Source organism: Anas platyrhynchos, chromosome 1 (assembly GCF_047663525.1).
Source record: "Anas platyrhynchos isolate ZD024472 breed Pekin duck chromosome 1, IASCAAS_PekinDuck_T2T, whole genome shotgun sequence".
NCBI lineage: Eukaryota > Metazoa > Chordata > Aves > Anseriformes > Anatidae > Anas > Anas platyrhynchos.
Genome location: NC_092587.1, coordinates 176,269,007 through 176,290,382, shown reverse-complemented (window position 1 = coordinate 176,290,382; position 21,376 = coordinate 176,269,007). Strand labels below are relative to the sequence as shown.

At 37.4% G+C, this 21,376-nt stretch overlaps 1 protein-coding gene across 8 annotated transcripts in view; it reads left to right on the top strand.

Annotated features, from left to right (window-relative positions):
• Nucleotides 1-21,376, top strand: part of ENOX1 (ecto-NOX disulfide-thiol exchanger 1) — a 365,235-nt gene that overhangs the window by 311,265 nt on the left and 32,594 nt on the right. For all 8 annotated transcript variants that reach the window (XM_038173160.2, XM_027472220.3, XM_027472192.3 and 5 more), the window contains one exon: nucleotides 11,729-11,913. In XM_038173160.2, coding sequence (XP_038029088.1) covers nucleotides 11,729-11,913 — 185 coding nt within the window. The remainder of the gene's footprint in view (nucleotides 1-11,728; nucleotides 11,914-21,376) is intronic.

Genomic DNA, 21,376 nt, shown 5'->3' with positions numbered 1-21,376 from the left:
AAAGGTTGCTGTCTTTTTGCTTATTTATTCAATCCTCCATGTATTCAATTCATAGTAAGTTGTAACTCAGGCACAGGAAAAGTGCCAAGCATGCAGTTACAGCACTTCTGTACCCAGTTATTGTTCAACTGTTTCTACAATTACCAAGTGTCCACCTCACATGTCAGCTAGGGATCTATCTGGAAAGACTTATGTGAATACTAGTCCAGAACACCAGTTTCTACATTGCTTCTTTTTCATGTGTCAGCTATAGACAGTCTTCCCTCTTAAATATGTCTGAGACAAGTGTGTACTTTTAACAGTCGAGGAAGAACACGAGAGAAAGTAATGCCTCTCCCCATATTGCTCTATTATCAGATATTCATCTGTCTCATCATGTTTTGATGATAGGTTTTGAGATGCCTGTGCTATTAGACCTTGATCTCAGAAGGCATTGCCTGTTGCTCAGAGAGTTTGCACTCACCTTCTGCTCAACACCCACAGATACAAAGTCCTAAGTAATGACTTATCCAGAAAGTCTGGCACAAGGAGTATTTTACTGTTCTTTCTTCAAAGTTACATACTTTTTGCAAGTTTCAATAAATAGTCTGTTTCTGGAAGGACTGGAAGTACAACCAATTTCTCTAGAAACCTGCCATCTGCAAGTTCACAACACTTTTATTTTTTCTCAGTACCTGAGAAATTACCTACTAAACATGTTAAATTGCAGAGAAGCACAGTGACCTTAGTTTGCAGATAATGTGAATGCTAAAGGTAGGAAGTAGGAGAGAAAAGAGGTTTTGACTTGCAGATTCAACTCTTCTGTGTACTTTTCTATTACCATAAGGGATTAAATGGCTTAAGAAAACTTACCTTTGAATGTGACAATCAAGAAACTCAAAGCTTCTTGTGATCATTTGCTGATGCCTTCCAAAAAGGTGAAAAACAATATTCCTATATTTAAGATACATTTTTACCTAAGACAAAAGCAACTGAGAAAGTATTTCAGTACTATGCACAATTTTAAAGAAAAATTAGCTCAGCACTCCAATCCATTACAAGGTCAGAGAAGTAGCTGGATAAATGCTGTCCTGCAATTTAAGGTGCAATAGAATTTTGTACAAAGGTTGTTTATCCTCATATTTATAGAAAGCACTTTGCATTTACAATCAGAATTTGTCTACTATAAATCAGAACAATTCAAAACAGCGCAGGCACCTAGAGCAGTCAGATCAGCCCTTTCTTCCCCTAATGAATGTGACAAATTGAGGGATACACATGCACACTGTCAGGTTTGTTTCCAAACAGGTTTGTTTCCAGCAATGACAGTCTCTTCATATTTATGCATCCTACAGATTTCTTTTTGAAGCTGTAGTGGTGCTGGGCCTCAGTGCAATTCCTAGTTTAAATGTCAGGAGTAGCAGTGCAGCCATGCATGTTGTAAAGGCCATTGTTTATTGTTTACATCAGAATGAAATGATGACAATTACTTTCACTCCTAAGAAATAACCATCAGTAGTCCACCTATACAGAGATTTACCTATATGTAATAATGCTTGAATATCCTAGGTAATTTGTGTATCACATGTACACACACATAGAATCTGTTTATACAATACACATAAGATTAATGTAACATCTAGGAAGCACTGAGCATCCATTAGCATACCTTCTGTGGTGCAGAGTTCTAAAGTCTGCACCTCCAATTGAAAAGCACCATTAACACAAACAACATTTTTTTATATTATTATTACTGACGTAGGAGTAGGTCATCAATGCCACTTGGCACCTTCCCAGTAACCAGCACTTCTCTTATTTGAGTGACATACCCCCTTCTCTCTTGAGACTAAAATCTTCTCTGTTCATTTTTAGTGTTACAGGAAAACAGTCATTTCTTGAGAATCATTGATTAGAGGAAAAAGTCGCTTCTTTGCTGGCATCTTTAAAGCACAGTCTCTGTAGAATTGTCTTAATGGTTTAATTTCTCAATTATTAAAAAAAAATAAAAAGGCAGAACCTCTAAAAGAGATTCAGTGCTTGATTAATTATGTTTGACTGAGGCAGCAGTTTTTCAAGCAGTTATTGGTAAACACATAAAGAATAAGTATCTGAAAAATTCATCTCATCATAGACCAAATAGTCTAAGAAAGAGGAGTGAATTACTGGTTTTTGAAAATTTCTGAGAAATGCTACTCTTTTTGATCAAAATTATACCTCTAAATATTCTTATGATGGTTGGCTTGCTATGCCTCTAGTTCAAGAGGAGAGCCAAGCAGAAAAGTGCAACAGCCAGCCCAGCTAACAGTCCAGCCACAGCAGTAGTCTGTGCAGAGGCAAATTCTTCCCTCTTCTGTCTCCTACGCACATGCCAAGTCCATTGAGCTTCATACATATTATGGGCAGTAATAGAAGAAATGTGACCCAAAAAAGAGAGGAAACAAGATCCCTTTGGTTTGAAGAGGTGACCTGGAGAAACTGGTCTCAACAGGACAGGCTAACTAGTGACTGTCAAAATATCATTTGTAAGTTATGTAGATGCCAGTTCTCCAAAGAGATGCTGTCAAGTAAAACAGACCTAAAATGTGACAGGCTTTGATATTTTTTGTAACAAGGGGGTCTCTTCCAAATTCTAAATATGCATTTCAGTAATGTGATGTGACATCTTTGTAGGAAAAGAACAAAGCACTTAATGCTGCAATTTACCTGGGACCGAACTGGGTAAGAGGGAGCTGGAGCATGTACTGCAAAACAAGTGAGAGCAGAGACAAACACCTGGAAATGACAGACAAGTGGGAATTGCAAGTGGACAAAGAGATGGATGTTTGGAGCTGGAGAAGGAAATGAACTGTACAGAACCAGTAAAGGAAAAAAAAAAAAAAAAAAAAGAGGAAGGTATGAAGAGTGGGGAAGAAAGATTGGCTTAAGTAGGATATTAGCCTTCTGTGTTGGAGCCCTTTAGAGACGGTTCACGCTTCAAGTGTTTATTCTGAAGCCATGAGGTCTAGCCCAGTGATCCTGAGCTGATGTACTGAGCCACTGATCATCTGTAATACTGCAATAAGTAATCTGCATCTTATTCCTAGGACTGGATAAAATGGTGAGATCGACTTCCCTTGTGTTTTTAACTAAAAGTTCAAATGAAACATTTGCATGGTGAAATACAGAGAGCCAGTAGTAATCCACAGTCTAGAAAGTCTGGAAGCTACTAATCCAGAAGCTTAAAGCTGAGGTTTCCAGTTAATGATCTCTCTAGGGCTTTCAATAAAATGTCAGATATCATGAGACTCATCATAACATCACAGGAGCTGGCAGCACCTCTCTCTGGGGCATTCTTAGCCCACTGCAGAACCAGCATTTGCATGCTACTTTTTGTATGCTGCTTTGCTAGTTGTGTTATTAGGCCCAGCTGGACTGTAATCTGCCCTCCTCCCCACACCTTCTTTGCTATTTGCAAAGCGATATGCTTCATTACACAAGAAATAATAAGCCTTCATAAATTACTTGGTGAGCCACACGTATTGTAAACCTGGAAGAGAACAGTGCTATTGCTGAAGTCTGCTAAGCACGATGAAGTTTTGTAAACTGAGAAAATCTCTCTTCAGAGAAATGCTTCGGTTTCTCAAATCTTACATCTGTGTGTCTTGGATGGGATGGATAAAATTGCCGTTAAATGGTGGTGGAATTTTTCTTTCTTTCTCCTTCTCTCTCTCTTTTTTTTTTTTTTTTTTGGCAACATCCTACCATCTACTAATTGTTCACTAGCAAGTTTTATGTGAATAGGGAGTCTGAAAATAATTCTCATGAGTATTCAATTTGAACATCTGGCATCATCATGAATGTAACTGGTATAATGAGTTTCTCTGCATTGAACATAAGCAGCATGGTGAGGAAAGGACTTTGAAGCAACTGCACCTGAATAAAACAGGTTTTGTAAAAAAGTAAATCTCCCTCCCAGTGTGCAGGCCTTAACTCCTACTAACATTAATGACAATAACCCCTCCACACATAGGATAATTAGTGCCCTTGGAGTTTAAATTTGCAGGTACTGAGACATTCAAATGAAGTGTGCCTAACATTAGAAAAAATGTGGAAATTGCTTCATTGTTTGGTTACATTATGTCTGAAGGGGAAAGAAAAAAACTGTTCATGGCAAGGTTAGCTTATAATTGCCCCAAATTATTTATTTTTATACAATTCTAATTCTGTTTTCAGAGTTTATTCAAGCTAATTTACTAGCTGCTTTCAAGTTTTAACCAAATTTGTGGTTTTTTTTTTGTTTTTTTTTTTTTTTTAAATAAAAAAAAAAAAATAAAAGCCAAGTGCCATGGTCTGTTGGTGTAGAAACATGGGAGAACAAAGAAAGAGGCCTGTATTAAAGAATGTGGTATAGTAATAATGTTGCTTTTATCAGGTAATATTAAACACATTTCTATGCACTCATCATTGATATTTGAATGTTATTTATGCTGTTGATCAGGTACTTGGTAACCATCCATAAACAAAAGTGTCCTCCAGGAACTCAAAGCAATAGGTCAAAGCTACCTGAAACACTGTAGAAATCTGGAGCTTGTCATTGTTAAAAAGCTGGGCTGAGAAGATGCCTCAAAGCAACTGGGGTGTAGCTTAGCCTTATTCTTCCAGAAAGCTTCTTGGAAATACCACCAAAGTGTTGCTTTCCCAAATGCCTTTTAGCTACACACAAAGTGTAACTAACACTTGTTCTCCGTGTTCTGTTTGTGGTAGGTTTTAAGACAGTCAGCTATGAGACAGGGGCATCTATATCTAGGCAGTTATAGGCAATAAGGGTTTCAAATTCCCTTCTTCCAGGAGCTGAGAATTAATGGAGATTATAGAGAAGGAGTTTGCAGAGCAGATGTAGATTAAAGCTTCTTCATTGCTCATTGTGCTCCCCTTGCCTCAGAAACTATCGTTTTCCATCTGCAGTAGGGCCACGCCTTCCTTTCCACCACCTCACAAATCTCTTGCAAACCCAATGTTTCCACCCCTCTCAAGTTGAGGGTCAGATTCACCCTTTCCTGGCACACACCTGTGCCCATTACTGACTTTTGAGCTATTTCTTCATACACTCAGTCACTGTCAAAAACCCCACCTTCTTTCTTGTGCCACCACTATGAGCCCTACCATGCTTCCTTTTCTCTTCACATATTGAGCTCCAGTCCAAATTTTCTTCTTTCACCTAACTCTTTCTGGATTCTGACCCCCACCTTTATCCTGCCAAAATTCATACCCAAATCATGTGACCTTGTGTTTGAATTCCAGGAGTAACTTTTCTTTGGCCCTTTCTTGTGCACTTTCTCAAGTTAATATGCAATGTGTCATAAAATTATTTAGGTTGGAACTGACCTCTAAGATCACCAAGTCCAACTACAAATTTGTTTCCTAGGTAGAAAGATTTGGCCTCAAATACTGCTTGAACAGACAGGACTCATTAGCATTTCAGTTTCTTAATGTTTGGGCTACACAAGACTAGTTGGTGCTTTCTGAAAGAGCCTGAAATCCTGAAGACAGCTAAAGAGGCACTAAAAGTTGTCTTGCTAAGATAGTTATTTAATTTTTAAGGGTTGTTTTTTGTTGTTTATTTGGTTTTTGTTCTTGCTTTTTGTTTGAGCATAACATCTGCTTCACATGTAATAATTTATTATTTAATAAAAAAAAAAGGATGAAATTATGGCTAACTTCAGAAGGTGATACAAACAGACACATCCCATTAGTGAAATGGAACTGGTGCATAGATCATAGAATCATAGAATCACGTAATGGTTTGGGTTGGAAGGGACCTTAAAGATCTAGTTCCAATCCCACTGCCATGGATAAGGATGTCGCCCACCAGACCAGGTTGCCCAGGGCTTTATCCAACCTGGTGCTGAACACCTCCAGGGATGGGGCATCCACAGCTTCTCTAGGCAGCCTGTGCCAGTGCCTCACCACTCTCTGAGTATAGAATTTTCTCCTAACATTTAATCTAAATTTCCACACTTTTAGTTTATTCACCCTTGTCCTATCAATGTCTGCCTACTGAAAAGGTCTCTCTCCATCTTTTTAATAAGCTCCCTTTACTGAAAGGTCACAATGAGGTCTTCCCAAAGCCTTCTCTTCTCCAGATCTCTTAGATGTCTAGATTCAGTGGTGTCTTCCTTTGAGAGAGTATGATGATCTACATTGACATTCATTCTATTTCAAGGTTTCCTCTAGTATATTACTGGAAAGAATAAGATTTTTTTTAATATATTTTAGTTATCTGTAGAGTAAGTTTGATATAAGAATTGACTATTACCTTCAAATCTTGAAATGCTGTTTTATCACAGAATCATGGAATATCAACTAAGACCTTCAAAGCTCTACATCGGCTAAGACTATCTTTCTTACTAATGACAACTGTCATTATTGTATAATTTATCCTGTTTTCTACAGCATAAAGTCATATCTTATGCCCTCCCAGATCTTCCACAAACATTCCTTACTGACATTCCCCTGGCTGTATTGCTTCACAGTTCACTTATTTGAAAAACAAGCAAGTTCGATGGAGGCCAAGGATAACTTTTATTGTTTATATTTATAGTTGTGAACTTTATGTCCTTATTTCTCTTTTCTTGCATTTTTTTTTCGGTACCTCAAACTGGAAACACTTTGAAGTAGTAGCTGTTTATTGCAATCTTTTTTTTTTTTTGGTGGTGGTGGTTTTTATTTATTTATTTACTTTTTAGACATTGTAAATGCTTTGCAATGGAATTGATGCAGACAAAAAAATTACAGTAATAACAGCCATCATTTTTGACAGTTTTTGATGCTTTTCTCGTTGATTTTATAAAAAAAAAAAAAAAAAAGAACATTATATAATGTTAAACATTATTTTCAAGACAGAAAATTAGGATAATGGCATTGGTAGAACTCAGGTGTAAGGAAGGCTTGGTAATATGTTCTTCATTTGTTTTTATCCATGTCACTATATCAATACATTGGCTAAAGTTCCAAAACCCTGAGAAATTCTACTAAGTAGGATAGACCGAAAGTACGAAGATAAACAAATAAGCAAGGAAGTTGTCAGTTTTATGATCCATTTCTTTAAAAGTACAGAAAAATCTATAGGGAAAAAGAAAACAACAATATGTAGAAAAACTTTCACTAGCAGGATGTGAGGGAAGTCTATGCTCTTGAATTTATAAGAGGGTTTTCTATTATTGCCGTTGTTTGCTCATTTGTTTTTCATATATTATTTCCAGATCGAGGCAGATTCTTAAAATAAGCTGCCGTCTATGTATTTCAACCAGGAGTGTCACCCATCCATGAATTAGTACTCTGTCATTTATATTAAATGTGATGTTATTAATATTATTAATGCCCAGGTGTGCTTTGATAAAAGTTTTAGAATTTTTTAATTCCAAAAAATTTATAAATATAAATTCAGGGTATTTCCTGGCTCCTGTGACATGATGTGTTACAAAATATTACAATTACATTTTATCACCTGTGTAGACTTACCCTATATTGGCTTCAGTCGGTAACTATTATGCATTAAGTTAAATGCAATCACAGAGTACCGCTAAAAGTAAATGTTCATAAAGAAAGCACTCACCTCACAGTATCTGAAATATATGCCCTAGAAAAGTAATTTTTTTTTATTATTTTTTTTTTTTTTCTGAGACATCAAGAGTACATCCTTAGACTCAGCGGATCCTTCAGTCAATTTCTGATCAGCCAGTCACTTCTTGTTTTAAACAGATTGCATTTTTGCCTTGGGTCTAATCCAGATCCACTACATGGAGCCAGTGTTGGCCACTGAGGCAGTTGCTGAACTCTGCATAGCACCCCTGCCTCTACACAAGCAGATCACACTAACCTCTTGCATGTCTTCAAAATATCAATGAGAAGGCTTCCCCTGCCTACATATGTCTGATCTTTCTCTAGCTGCTTCTCTGGGACTGGCAGGTATCATTTGGCATCCCTCAGTGAAAATGTTATAAAGCATATATTGGGCTGGTTGCCAGCTGTGTTTGTTCAGGTACAAATATCCTCTTCTGCTTGCAGCACAGCAGCTATTTGGGATTCTTGTTTGAGTTTTATTTTGATCTAGATTCCTTGTATATAGTTCTTCTGTAAAGGCTTTCAGCTTTCATTGTCTTTTTATCCTAAGAAGATTTTTAGCATGTCTCAGAGAGGGATTCTGTAGATGTATATCTAAACTATCAAACTTAAAATGCAATCAGAATTTGTAAAGAGATAAGCTGAGTAAACTTTTTCAGCAAAAAATAAAAAATACACTCAACAGTTTTATCAACGAAGTCATAAAAAAAGAAAATCTGAACAAATTTGAAAAATATTTACTTTTTAAAATGCAGATTACCCTCTCTGCAAAAACTCTATCAATTTTAATTTAGTATTAAATGAAGTGCTTTTCTATATGCACAAAACTTAAACAAACTGTTTTATTAGGGATCAAAAGCAACATTGAACACAGAATGATTTTAATTCACTAAAATATAAGTAACTTAAAATTACAGTCATGTTAGGTCAACACAAAGACTCTTTTTGATTTTGTTTCACATTTACCCAGTAAATAAAATGGAGCCCCTGGGGCCCACCAGATGCCTTTCTTTGACTTATTCTCCATTTAATGACTTCTTTACTAACTGCTTTGTCCACACATTAGGAACAGAGTATTTGTAGTTTAAATAACAAAAGAACTATGTATATGAACACCATATCATTTGTGGACTCATCTTTAATTAATTCATCTGAAAGCTTGTGACAGTTTAGTATTCTACTGTATTTCTGTATGTGGTGCATCCTCCCTATTTAAGGACATATTTCTACCTTGGACTCTGTCTTTAATTGCTTACTGTGAATGGCTAGGAAGATCACCAGAGTGTATAATGATGTTGATAAGATCTTGCACACCTTTGGGAATCCTGCCTAATATCACAAACTTATCTCTGTTGTACTCTTATTTCCACAATACAGGTTGTTTGAGATATTTTCCTTTTGCCTTAACATAGTTTGTAACCTCTTCCAAACACAGCCTTTGTCTTTGAGTATCTGGAATCTAGATTGATGGGGCACCCATCCTCAGATGGGACTTCATGGTAGTACTGCAATGTAATTATTATCACATGGATCTTAATATGGTATGCTAAAAATAATTTAAAATAATAAAATAATGACATTTATAGATGCAACTCTGTTTATTTTTTTAAACAGTAAAGAAGATGTATTTTATTTCTAAAGGAAAAATGGGTTGTTGCCTTAGAATGTGATTTGCTACATTTGGATGTTTTTTTGTTTGTTTGTTTGTTTGTTTGTTTCGTTTTTAATCCCTAACAGGTTCACCACCTATAGGTTGATTATTTACACAATATGTAGGATCCCTTTCCATTTCTCCTAATTTGCTGCCTGTGTAGCAGATTTCTTGTGCTGTCCCTAGTTCCACTCAATAGCCTGAATTTTTGTAGGAAGAAAGAAGGAGAAGGAGTTTTCCAGTTGGGCCATGAAGTGGCCAAGAAAGTGCACAGTGGCTTTTCAGGTAGGGCAGCCTGAACCTTGGCTGAATCTGGGTCCTAAACCTCATTTCAGCAGTGATGGTAATTAACAAGTACGTACACCTCACTCCTACTTATGCAACAACTTTCAGAAATTTTTCAAGAGCTGGATTAAATGATGGACAGCAGATGAATTACTGCTCCCAAACCACTGTAAAAAATTGAGTACACCTATGACACCTTGTGCTCAGAGAACACAAGGATAGGCAATTTCTGGCTGGAATTGAGTATTGTGTAAAAAATGTAATTTTTTTGACTGGGAAGAGTCTAATTGGTAAGAGGAAGAGAATACAAACAACTGTGCCATTTTATCTAATTATTTACCTCTACATAGTGCAAAGAAGACCCAAATTTTCATGTTAAAAAATCTGGTTCAAATCCATTTCAGAAATTGAAGAGCAAAATTTTGATTTGAGTTTTTGTTAGTCTTAAGGTTTTTATTTGCTCAGCCTATTTATTTATTTATTTATTTATTTATTTATTTATTTATTAACTTTAGCGTAATTTGCTGGCTCTTACAAAATTAAAAAAAAAAATAAAATCATCCTCTTATTTGTTTGCCCATTGGACTCATCATTGCAATTTCTTGAGGGTAAATTTTGTCATGGGAAGATGATTACATGCTTTTCAGAACAATTTAATTTGATGTAACAATACTGTAACTCTTATTAAATCTTCCAGAGAGATTCTGTAGCATATCCAAATTAAACACAATAACTAATCCACATCTATATTTTAATACCAGATAACTATACTTTATTTTGGATAATGCTCTTGTATTATTTTAAAATTAATAAAAATATCTCAGATAAAAATAAATTTGTCCCACCAAAGATGAAACATTTTTATTGGTAATGAAATACTGTGACATCTAAAGCTGTAATAATTTCACAAAAATGCTGAATTGTGTTATCATAGGGAACAGAGGACTCTATCTGTGAAAGGTCTAGTCAAGAGAAGCCTAACATTAGGTGGAGTTAATACACAATTTCTGATAATTTGGAGTTTAACCATACTGCTATTGTAGGTGGGCAAGAAAGAATTCTGTAATATCAAGCCTGAAATCATTTAATCAGGAATGTAAATCAGTTATGTGCTTCAGTTACCAAATGTTGATAGAATTGGCTATGGTAGATTGTTGTTTTTTAATTACAGCTGCTCTGTAATGTTGTTGTGTTATCAGGTTCCAAGAAAGAAAATAGTATAGTATGGCACTTTGCTATGCCAAATGACCACTGATACTGCCAAGTATAAATACTACCAGGGTGGGTTCTTCTATAGGATGATAACCACACTTCTAAAGCAGTGAATGCCACACTTCCCTATATGTATTTACGTTCAGATAATTTATTTAAATAATGTTCCTACTACATGCTTTATAGCCCTCTGCCTTTTGCTACACAAATTTTAGCTTATATTGCAGACTGTGCAAGTCATTTGGCAAATGTAATTTCCATCCCTGCATACTAATCGATTTCTTCACAAACACCTGCTATCAGTTATGATAATAAAAATGCCATTCTAAATTGAAAAGGGGCCAAATGGAGCTTCCTAAGGAAATGACTTAAGTGTCTTTCAATGCCTTTAATGTAGTAATGTTCTTGTAGTGCCAACACTTTTTCTGATCATTTGCATTTTATATAATTTTACTCTATTACATCATTTTTCTGTCTAAATGGATCCTTATAACCATTGCTATGAAGTAGTTCATGGGGAGATCGGAGAGGAATTTCTGTGTTTCTTCTCTCATGGGATTAAATCCAGACAACTTTACATAGTCTAAATTCCTTAGCAGAGATCTGATTGGATCTGCACTATCCTAGTATAAATATTAAATGATTGTATCAGATTCTATAACATCACTGGGAAAATATTGCAAAGCTGGGGGGTGATTTGCTCCTGGATTACATGCCAGTTTCTTCCTAAACTATAAGTCTAAATTTAGCAGCCAGATTGCATGTAGGATTTGAATTATCCAGGGTCACTTTATAGCTCCTTCCATCCCATGAAATAACTTCCCAGTGACAGTCTTTGCCAGAACCTAATCGTTTTCAGCTCTACTAGGTCTTGTCTCAACTCTGAAATGTCTCACTGGCTTTCAGCTCTATTGTCATCTCCCCTGACAATGTCTTCTGCATTATTTGTAAGGAAACAATCCGTTTTACTGATTTCTTTGCATTTTCATTTTCTCTTAGCACTAGCTGCCCAAGCGTATGCACTTAAAGAAGAGAATGATAGTCTTCGATGGCAACTGGACGCTTACAGGAATGAAGTGGAGCTTCTGAAACAAGAAAAAGGGCAGCTTTTTCGAACAGAAGAAAGCCTTACAAAAGACCAGCAATTGCAGTTTCTACAGCAGACAATGCAAGGCATGCAGCAGGTATTGCTATAGAAGAAAAACATGGGTTTTCTTTTTTAGGAAAGTGGTGCCAAGGAGCTGTGCTATATTCAAGGCTATTAGCCATGAATTTTTAGTCTGATTTCTTTTCAAAGTCAAAATGATGCAGATTTTAGCTGGGGGGGACTGAGGGGGGGAAAGAGAAGGAGAAATGGGACATTTGTAGGGACAGTCATTTTAGTAATCACTAAATGCATTGATCACTCAAGGAAAATCCTCATGTTTGTTGTAGTTATGAGAAAATTGCTTTTGTACATCCCCTATTTCTCTTCTCATTTAATCCAATTAGCCTTAATCCTGCATAGAAGTTCAAAAAAAGTTTTTCCAGTGCTCTGTGGCACCTTCATCTGCATTCATCTGCATCTTTAGATGCATCTTCACTTCTCAGCTTTCTTTTCCTCTTCTGCCTCTTGTTTGAGGATTTCAGACATCTCCAGCTTGTCCAGACAGTCCTTCTGCTATCTTACAAATGGATAGTAACATTGGTGTTATCTCCCAATATCTTTTTTATGTATGCTGAACCATGCATGTAATGTTTCCATTCAGGCAATATTTAAGTGGTTCAGTGCAGCAACAAAGTTTTCTTCTGATGCCAGTCAGCCATAAACTGCAATGTGTCCCTGTTGGGGGTGCTCAGTTTATCCCTTATCTGTCAGTGAGCTCTTGACATGGTGCAGGGAAAGACTTGGCAAGCACATCCAGACTGTTCCCACTGCTTCACCTCACGTGTCCATTTACACATAAGCACTTCTCTTTCAACTTGAATGTGTAATAGTTCTTTCCTGCCCAAGCACCTACATTCAGCAAGGGCAAAAAAAAATAATAATAATAATAATAACAAAAGGCAAGGGCAGTGGCTCACCATGACACTGTTCTGATCTTTCACCTATGATGAACGCCTCCCTGCAAAGAAAAGCTGAGAGAATCAGAGTTGTTCAGTCTGGACAAGAGAAAACTCCAAGGAGCCCTGACTCTGGCCTTTCAATACTTAAAGGGGCCTTGTAAGAAATACGGAGAGAGACTTTTTATGAGGTCCTGTAGTGATAGGAAAAAGGAGAATGGCTGTTAACTAAAAGAGGGGAGATTTAGATTAGAAATAAGGAAGAAATTATTTACTCAGACGGTGATGAGTCACTGGAAGAGGTTGCCCAGAGAAGCCGTGGATGTCCCATCTCTGGAGGTGTTCAAGGCCAGGTTGGATGGGGTTTGGGGCAACATGATCTACTGAGTTGCATCCCTGCCCATGGCAGTGGGGTTGGAACTAGGTGATCTTTAAGGTACCTTCCAACCCAAACCATTCTATGACTCTGATTTAGAACAGAGCTGCAGAGCTATGTTACTGAAGAGGTTAATTTTGCCTTGTTCATGAGTGCCCTGAAGCAACACATGTCCTCCTCAATCATTCCTGGTAATTAGATTCCAGAAGAGGACAAGTCGTACCCACTTCCAGATTGTACTAAGCTGCTTTTTATGACAAAACTCCTCAGCCAGAAGATATTAATTTACGTATGAGCTGCCTGCCTGGCTGGATTAGGAATTGCATTGCTATCACACTACCTATCAAATCCAACCAGTCTACAAATCCTTCTTAACACCAAATAACAGGGTACAAGACAAGTTTAAGTACTACACATGTGTTTGTATGAACATAAGCCCCGTGTAAGCCCTTATAGTTTTACAAAATCAGTGAGAATTAATATCTAGTGGAGTAATTCTGAAATATATATATATATATTGAAAAATAGAAAAAAAAAGTCATTGATCATTTGGGAATGAGTCTCTAATCAGAAATACTCAAGGTTTCAGTGTACTTTAAATATGCTTGAGGTCTGTTCATGATGTTATCCTTATATAAATGAATACTTAAATATCACTGGCTTCATTAAATTTAACTGCATATATAAATATTGTGCTAAATTTCAGCCTGGTGCTAATTCTCCATTAAAATTAGTGAAAAGTAGACGCAAAATACTACTAAATCAAAATACTAGAGCCCTAATGCTCATTTTGCATTATTATAATTTCCTACCTGGGGTCTGGATGAAGGATAATCAAGTCTGGAGAATATAAATAGATCGCTATTGTATCTTCAAGCAAAAGTTAATAATGCAAGCCAATAACACAGAGTGACTTACTTATCTCTTTGTTCAGCTGAGCAATGGCCACTGTAGTCCCCGTTCCTCTGAGAGTTTTTATGTTTGTGACAATTTTGCTGTGAGGATCTGAATTTTTCTATTTTGCTATCTGGGGGATCAAACCTACCAACTCCCAATGGGATATAATTAGAGATGGCCCAAGGAGCTGGAGAAGACACTACAGATAATCCAGTCTGACAATATGCTGAGGAGGGCAGCAACACGGAGACACAAGAGGTGGAGTTCAGAATATCTGGTGGGGAATTATCAGTCAATTAAGCAGCTGGATGATGGCTTTGGATTTCAATGATTAGCCGTAGTCATGATATCTCAAGACCTTTGTGCTTTTCATGCAGTTCATCCATGAATATTTAGAACTAAACCTTTGATTTAGGTAGGCTTTGTTTTATCTCAGCTTGGTTTTGTAAATGTTGAGAGATGACAACCTTCGCTGAAATCCATCAGTATAGCAGGTGCTCTGCATCTATGGAAATCAGTCTCTCTATGAAATATTAAACATATACCCAGGACTTGAGTGGTAATAATTTAACAAGAAGACCTGTATTCTCTTTTATCCTTTTGTATATATTAAAATTAATTTCAGACAAGGTAAACTGAATGCCACTGAATTCCCAGAGCCTACATATATGTCAGCATTAAAAAAAAAATGTATTTCACCTCTCTCTTTCCTCTCCATTCTCCCCCACTCTTTCACAAAACTCTTTTTTCTTCTGGTTTCTAGAATGAGAGAACAATTGATTTGAGCTGCAGTCTGAAAAGTAGATTTATCTGAGAAAAAGTGGATGCATTTTCAGAATCAAGATTTTTTTTGTAAACATATTTGGTGCCAAACAATAGCAAATAACACAACATCAATGTATTTTTAATGTACTTCTACCATCTGGACATTTTTCAGGATTATTTCCCACATTTGAAGGACTGATGAAATGAATGTTTATTTTCTCTTCCATCAATCCTACTGCTCCAAAGTAGCATCAGCAAAATCACATAGATGTTTGTTTATAAGGTGTACCTTATGGGCAGTAGTAGCAACCTGCCTATTTATTGTGTCTGAAAAAGAAAATCCTTTGGACTAATGACGTTGAACTTATGGGGTTTTGAGTCAACTTCCTCCATAAAACCGTGTCACAGTTTAATTTCATACCCACTGTGAGATCTCAAACAAATGGAAATAATGTCTTGTATCCATGGTAACAAATGAGATACACTTTACCTGATTTTGAGATGGAAATTGAATTAACTTGTCACTGCCGCATAGGTGGTATTGCCTTCAATTTATTTCTATATGAGAACACACATACCAAGCAGATCACTTTTCAAATGGCTCCGTTTTTCAGCAGTGTTTGGTATTCTGTAATAAAGTCTGTGATCATAAGGAGGGATGTTTTAGTTATAACTATTTTTACAATACTTCACAACACAGCTGTAAGATTTTTTAAAAAATCTTTTCTCTTTTTCTGAAATGTTTTACCAGATACATGACTATAGGTAATGCAGAAAATAGCACCTAGTAGTGTTGCTTAATGCTTGCCATTATGAAGACTCAGATTTCAGTGGGTAAATAACTTGTCCAAATTTTAACCATTTGGGTTTATGTGTTCCATGTGAATTAGCAAGTAGAGTTTCGAAAAATTCTCATCAAAATCTGTCAGCCCTTCTAAGAACAAAGTGAAAAGAAAAAAAAAATTTTTTTTTTGTTTGTTGTCCACCGAATACAATTCTTGAGGAAATGCACTTGTCACCTGCATGCTTTGAAAAACTGATTCAGAATTTGACAGTGAGTCACTATGGATTCAGTGATGTAGTTTTCACATCCTTTATAAAATCTGCCTGAAACTGATAATATTGCAAGCCTTTGAAAAATCTCAGTGTGCCACATAGGCAATGTCAGTCATTAGCACATATCCAAACCAATTTTACATCTTTACTGGGCAGCCAGGTTTGTTTATGAACCATCTCCACAGCACAACCAGCAATGCAAAGTTTTAAGCCTCAAGTTAGTCCTAAATCTGCAAAGCATGGTTCAGTTCCTGGAAATAATCTAGTTCCTTTAGCATGGGTCTCTACTTGAACTAGTTAATTCCACCATTCTGTCAGGCTTAGTTGGCCAATGTATGTTACCATACTTGCATAGCCGTACTAAACTGGTTGATTTTCCAATAGGCTGGTAATTCAGTGGGGTGCTTCACTGCATCATGAAAATATGCCTTGCTAATGTTCTGTCCTCTCACAACTCCCTAAGCATGATTGAATATAGACTGAATGTAAGCTCCTGCAAGCAATGGCATGATCCAGAAATCCCCATTTAAACCGTGCTTCCACTTATTTTTTCTCCAGGAATGCACCCAAGTGCCTACAGTCCTTCTGTTGCACATGCTGGGTTTATCTGGGACATTTAAGAGGCACCTCATTGCCCAGGTCCCCCAAGGGGCCTGATTCATTATCTGGGCTTAGATCCATATTCCTAACATACCATGACAGCATACGCTCCTCTTCGTTGGTGGTGAAGCATTAAAGCCTAGCCACGGGGTTATTGCATGAGCAGGGGATGTGCGGAGGTGCCTCACTTAAAATCAGTGCTTGGAGTAAAAAGCAAAAACAATAAGAAAAGTCGTGGGTGGTAGGCATAGGGCTGACATACAGGCTGATATGCTGCTGCCATTGTCATTGATTCTGGTAGCTCTGGGTGTCTCCACAGGAATCTGAACACATTTTGACCCTGTTAATGATCCATGTGGGTGTCAGTCTGATGCAGCACAATGAAAGCACTCTTTTGTCTCTCTCTTTTTTTTTTTTTTTCCCAAAACAGTATCAGTTTTCCTCCAACAGCAATGCAGATTGCAAACCTGAGTGCTCAGAAGGCAGGAACTGCCAGAACTACTGACTGCGTATTTTGCTCTGTATACCTCAGGGACCCTTCCCTGTTCAGTGCTGCAAACAGGGAGTGCACAGTTAATCATCACCTATTCAATACATCCCTGGTCTTGTTGTTCAATATTCAACACAAGGTCTTTCTGCGAAGGCCACATTACTCATGACATTTCCCATTGAGAACTAGCTTTTGCAGTTTACTAATCAGTTAGCATGTAAAATAAATAGTACATGCATCTGAAAATTATATGTCTGATCTCAAAGGGCTCTGATAAATGCTAGATGACTAGAAGTCATTTCAGGCTTTCTGTGTTCATCCACAGGAAAAGAGTTTTCTCTGTGATATGCCTCATGGTTGTGGTCAGGAGAGCTGCTGAAGCACATTGCAGCTCCTTCCTTTTATTCACTGCTTGCTCATCCTGGAGTATGGCCGGAGTACACCTTCAGTGACAAGGACTGTGGGGTACACACAGCGTCCACTGTATGGACAGTCACTGTGAACTGGATTGGGTCCCTTTTATCTAAGTGAGTTGGCATAAGGGTCATGTCTCTGTCAGCTTTTTAAGCAAGACAATATATCAAACATATAGTAACAATTTCAAGTAGTAACAATTTCAAGTAAAAAGGCCAAAATTAGCTATTGCTCTATTGTTGGCTTCACTGTGCTGCTATGAAATTAATTAGATTTCTACCATTACCAGCCACTGGAGCAGAGTTAGTCCATTTTCAGATCCCCTCACTGACCTAGCAGCAGACTAGTTTTTTTTTGTTGTTGTTGTTTTTTTTCCTTTTTTCCCTACAAAAGGTGATGTTACTTAGGACCTTTCTAGCCTATACTATATCATAAGAAGATTCTTCTCATCCAAGTAATGGAAGAATTTATTCTTCCCATGGTCCACTCTCATTCACTAGGAGTAGAAAAGCACGTTTCTGTCCAAGAAGGTTCAATAGTAAGTAGGATGGGGCATCATGAGACCTTCTTTCCACATCACTTTTCCACCATCTTTCCATCACTTATCCTCCTTCAGTATGCCTCAGGTGACATTTAGGTCCGCATCTCTCAGATTCTTCACAGGTGTTTGGTTGTTAACTGTCACTGTCATTCCTTTCTCTCACCTGGAAACTTTGTGAAATGTCAGAAGTCACAGAGATATTTTTTGTTGGCTGAAAATTGCTGAATACAGTGCCTTGCGAGTGCTGTGATCATTGTAATGACCATTTACCTTTAAATATAGGTAGGTTTTATATTAGTTTAGAGCTGAAAATAGCATCATTGTTGAATAGATGGAGCATGTTATGGCTATATTTATTAATATACCCTAAATGCTTTGCAGTCTTTTTTATCTAACTACCTCTTGCACACCAAACATCTATTCAGCACACAACCCAGACAATGTACTTATGCACAACTATAAACTGATTCTTCTGCAAATGCAGTATTAAAGAGAAGAGTAAATAATAGAGATAAAAACATTACCCCTTGTATTTGCTTTTTACCTGCTGAATAAATAGACCAGAATAATTAAGTTGGAAATGTTTTTATTACTCTTCCAGTATGAATTCTAATTAGATCTTTCTGTTTTCCTAGAAAAGCAGCACTGGGGTAATAATGACAATACCGTTCATTAGATCATTACTAATAATTTAATGTGATACAAGATAAAAGCAAGAGACTGGACCCAACGTCCAGATGTTTGCTTCTAGGTCCAACTCTTCTTCTTTTACCCTATGGTTGATATTTAGAAGCCGGTAAGAAATCTGTCTGCTTCCAGGACAGAGACAAATGTTCCCATAAGTATTCTTTTTGTTTTCTTCTGCTTTTCAAGGCTCTGTACAGTACTGTGCACATCCCAACTTCCAGAAAATACTGCTAGGAAAAATGTAAATAAGGGCCTATAGATACTTTAAACATCATAATCTTAATAGATCTTGTAGTGGTGAAATGGTGGAAGGTAGCATCTTTTTGCTTGCTACCATGGTAAAACTGAAGTGAGATTGACAGGAAGAATAAACACTTCAGAGAGAAATAATCTGGTGCATACATTCAATTAAAAATATGAAATAAATCAACTAGTATCTTCATTATTAGCACACTAGCATAGTCTAGTGAAAAACAAGTCATGTCAGTTGTACCATCTAGCAATCTTACGTGAATTCTTTAAAATATTCTAAATATTAAATACTAGTATTGGCTTGCTGATTAAATAGGTTCCAAAAGCATTTGATGCTTTCATTACAAGGAGCCCTGCTTCCTCAGCAAGGAACTAAATTTCAATGGGAATAACAGAAGGCAAATTGACTCATGTAAATTGTTCTCCTAGTTAAATGTGTCAGGTCTTTTTATTCTCCTTTAAAGTGAAGAAAATATTTCTTCTTGAATAGGATAAATCAAAATTAAAAATAATAATAATTTGATTTGCTGAAAGAGCGTGCTGTAACATATTTGTTTGCAGTCCCACGAAAGAATAGTTGTGGTCATAAAGTTCAAGTGCTGTTGCCTGGTGAGGAGGTACCTGTAATGGACAGGTACAGGTGAAAGGCTGGAGAAGAGGAGGTTGCTAAGAATGAATGACCATGTCTTCTCTTGAGTGTCCATCATGCCAGGTGCCAGGTGGTTGCCTTGTAGGTTATGAGAGCAGAGGGAATCTGACACTCATCTGGGATCAGCCCTCTTCATTTGATCTGAATCAGAGCAAACTGTAAGCCCATCTGCTCACTCACCCATTGCCAGTAAAAGGCAAGGGCTATATAACATGCCAGTGACCTCATTTAGCAAAGGTAGGAGGGAGCTTTCCTGATGAGGTGTAATTGCTTTGTCCAAACTTCTCCCCTCTGTAAGACTCCATCAAAATCAAAGCCCTTCAGTAATCTGCTGTGAAAATCAGATCCCGGAGAGAATTCCTTATGCTAGCAGTAAAAATCTATTTGTAAATTGTGAGGATTTCAGTTCTAGGAGGAGGGGCTGATCCTGTAAGAACCCTAATGACTTCAGCCTTTTCTTCATTTAGTGTAACAATACATATTGTTACATTAGACTAAGACTGTTTTTCTTTCTTTATTAGAGTAACAGTAATGCTTAAAAATTACTTGACAAAGAAAAGTGCAGACTTCAGACATTCATTGCACCATCCAAGTTCTCCTTTCATCTGCTCTCCAATCCCAAATGCTGCCTCTTGTGTGTCTGAATCACTATGCCTTATGGAAACAAAAGAAACTGAGACCTATTTATCTTATATCTATTAGGTATTCTTTAGCATCGTAGAATTATGTAAGTCAAAAGGGACCTCTGGAGATCATGTACAGCATTCCCCAGCTCAAAGCAGGGTCAGCTCTGGAGCTCTCTGTTTTGCTCAGGGCCCCATCCAGCTGTATTTGCATTTCCTCCGAGGATGGAGTCCACAGCTTCTTTGAGCTCTTGCTCTCATGGCTGGCCATACTAACCATGTAATGTTTTCTTTATATGTAATCGAGATGTTCCTTCTTGTGTCTATTAGCCCTCAACCCTTACCTGAGAAAAGCATGACCACATCTTCTCTGTATCCTTCCTTTAAGTAGTTTCTGTGTGTTCATCCATCTGTTGTTTGTTTTTTTCTTATTTCTGTGGGTCACTCCTGCCCACTCCTGTTTTGAGTGCTGCAGAGCTGTTGGACCTCTGTAGTCAAACTCTTTCTAAGGAGGTGGCAGGACAATGTTGTACAGTATTGCCTTGATACACACTCACACAACACGTGCATGTCCAGCTCCCCAGCCCCTTTGGAGGTGGCTAACCTGTGGAGCTAACATGTTCACCATGTTCTTTTTCTCTGCTCAGAACTATAATAGCTTATTTTACAGGTAGCTTCCCAAAGCAAGCAGGAGCTGGGCTGTTGATCAACATGCAGCTTTTCACCAGCTCTGGCCCATGGCACAGGGGGGTCAGGGTTGGGACTCTTTTATCATTGCAAACCCCGTGAGCAATCCAAACAATGTCATCCCTATAATTTCTATAACACAAGTGGTCCCTGAGAGATGGAAGGGGTGAGAAGCGCTGATCTATTACACTGCACTTCCCTTTACTCCCTTAAAAAATCCACAGTCATGCTCTTTATTTTAATAATGCCTTGTCATACATTAGGATGGCACATACGTTGCCCTTACTGCTGCAAGATGGCTAACTTCCTCGAGGGCTCATTTCTAAAGCTTCTTTGACTTGTCTTTCACATTCTTCTGTTTCCTTGGTGATTTGTCTGGCCTCATCAGCGTCTTGTTACTAATGCATATTTGCGCAGCTGGGAAGTCACTTTCTCATTATTCAAGCCTGCCATGTGCTGGCCATTTGTGATATGAAATCTTGTCTGTCTTAGAAATAGACACAAACACCCTTCCAGCCTGTCCACAGAAGTACTGAGAGAACAATCTGTGTTTTTGTTTTGCAATTG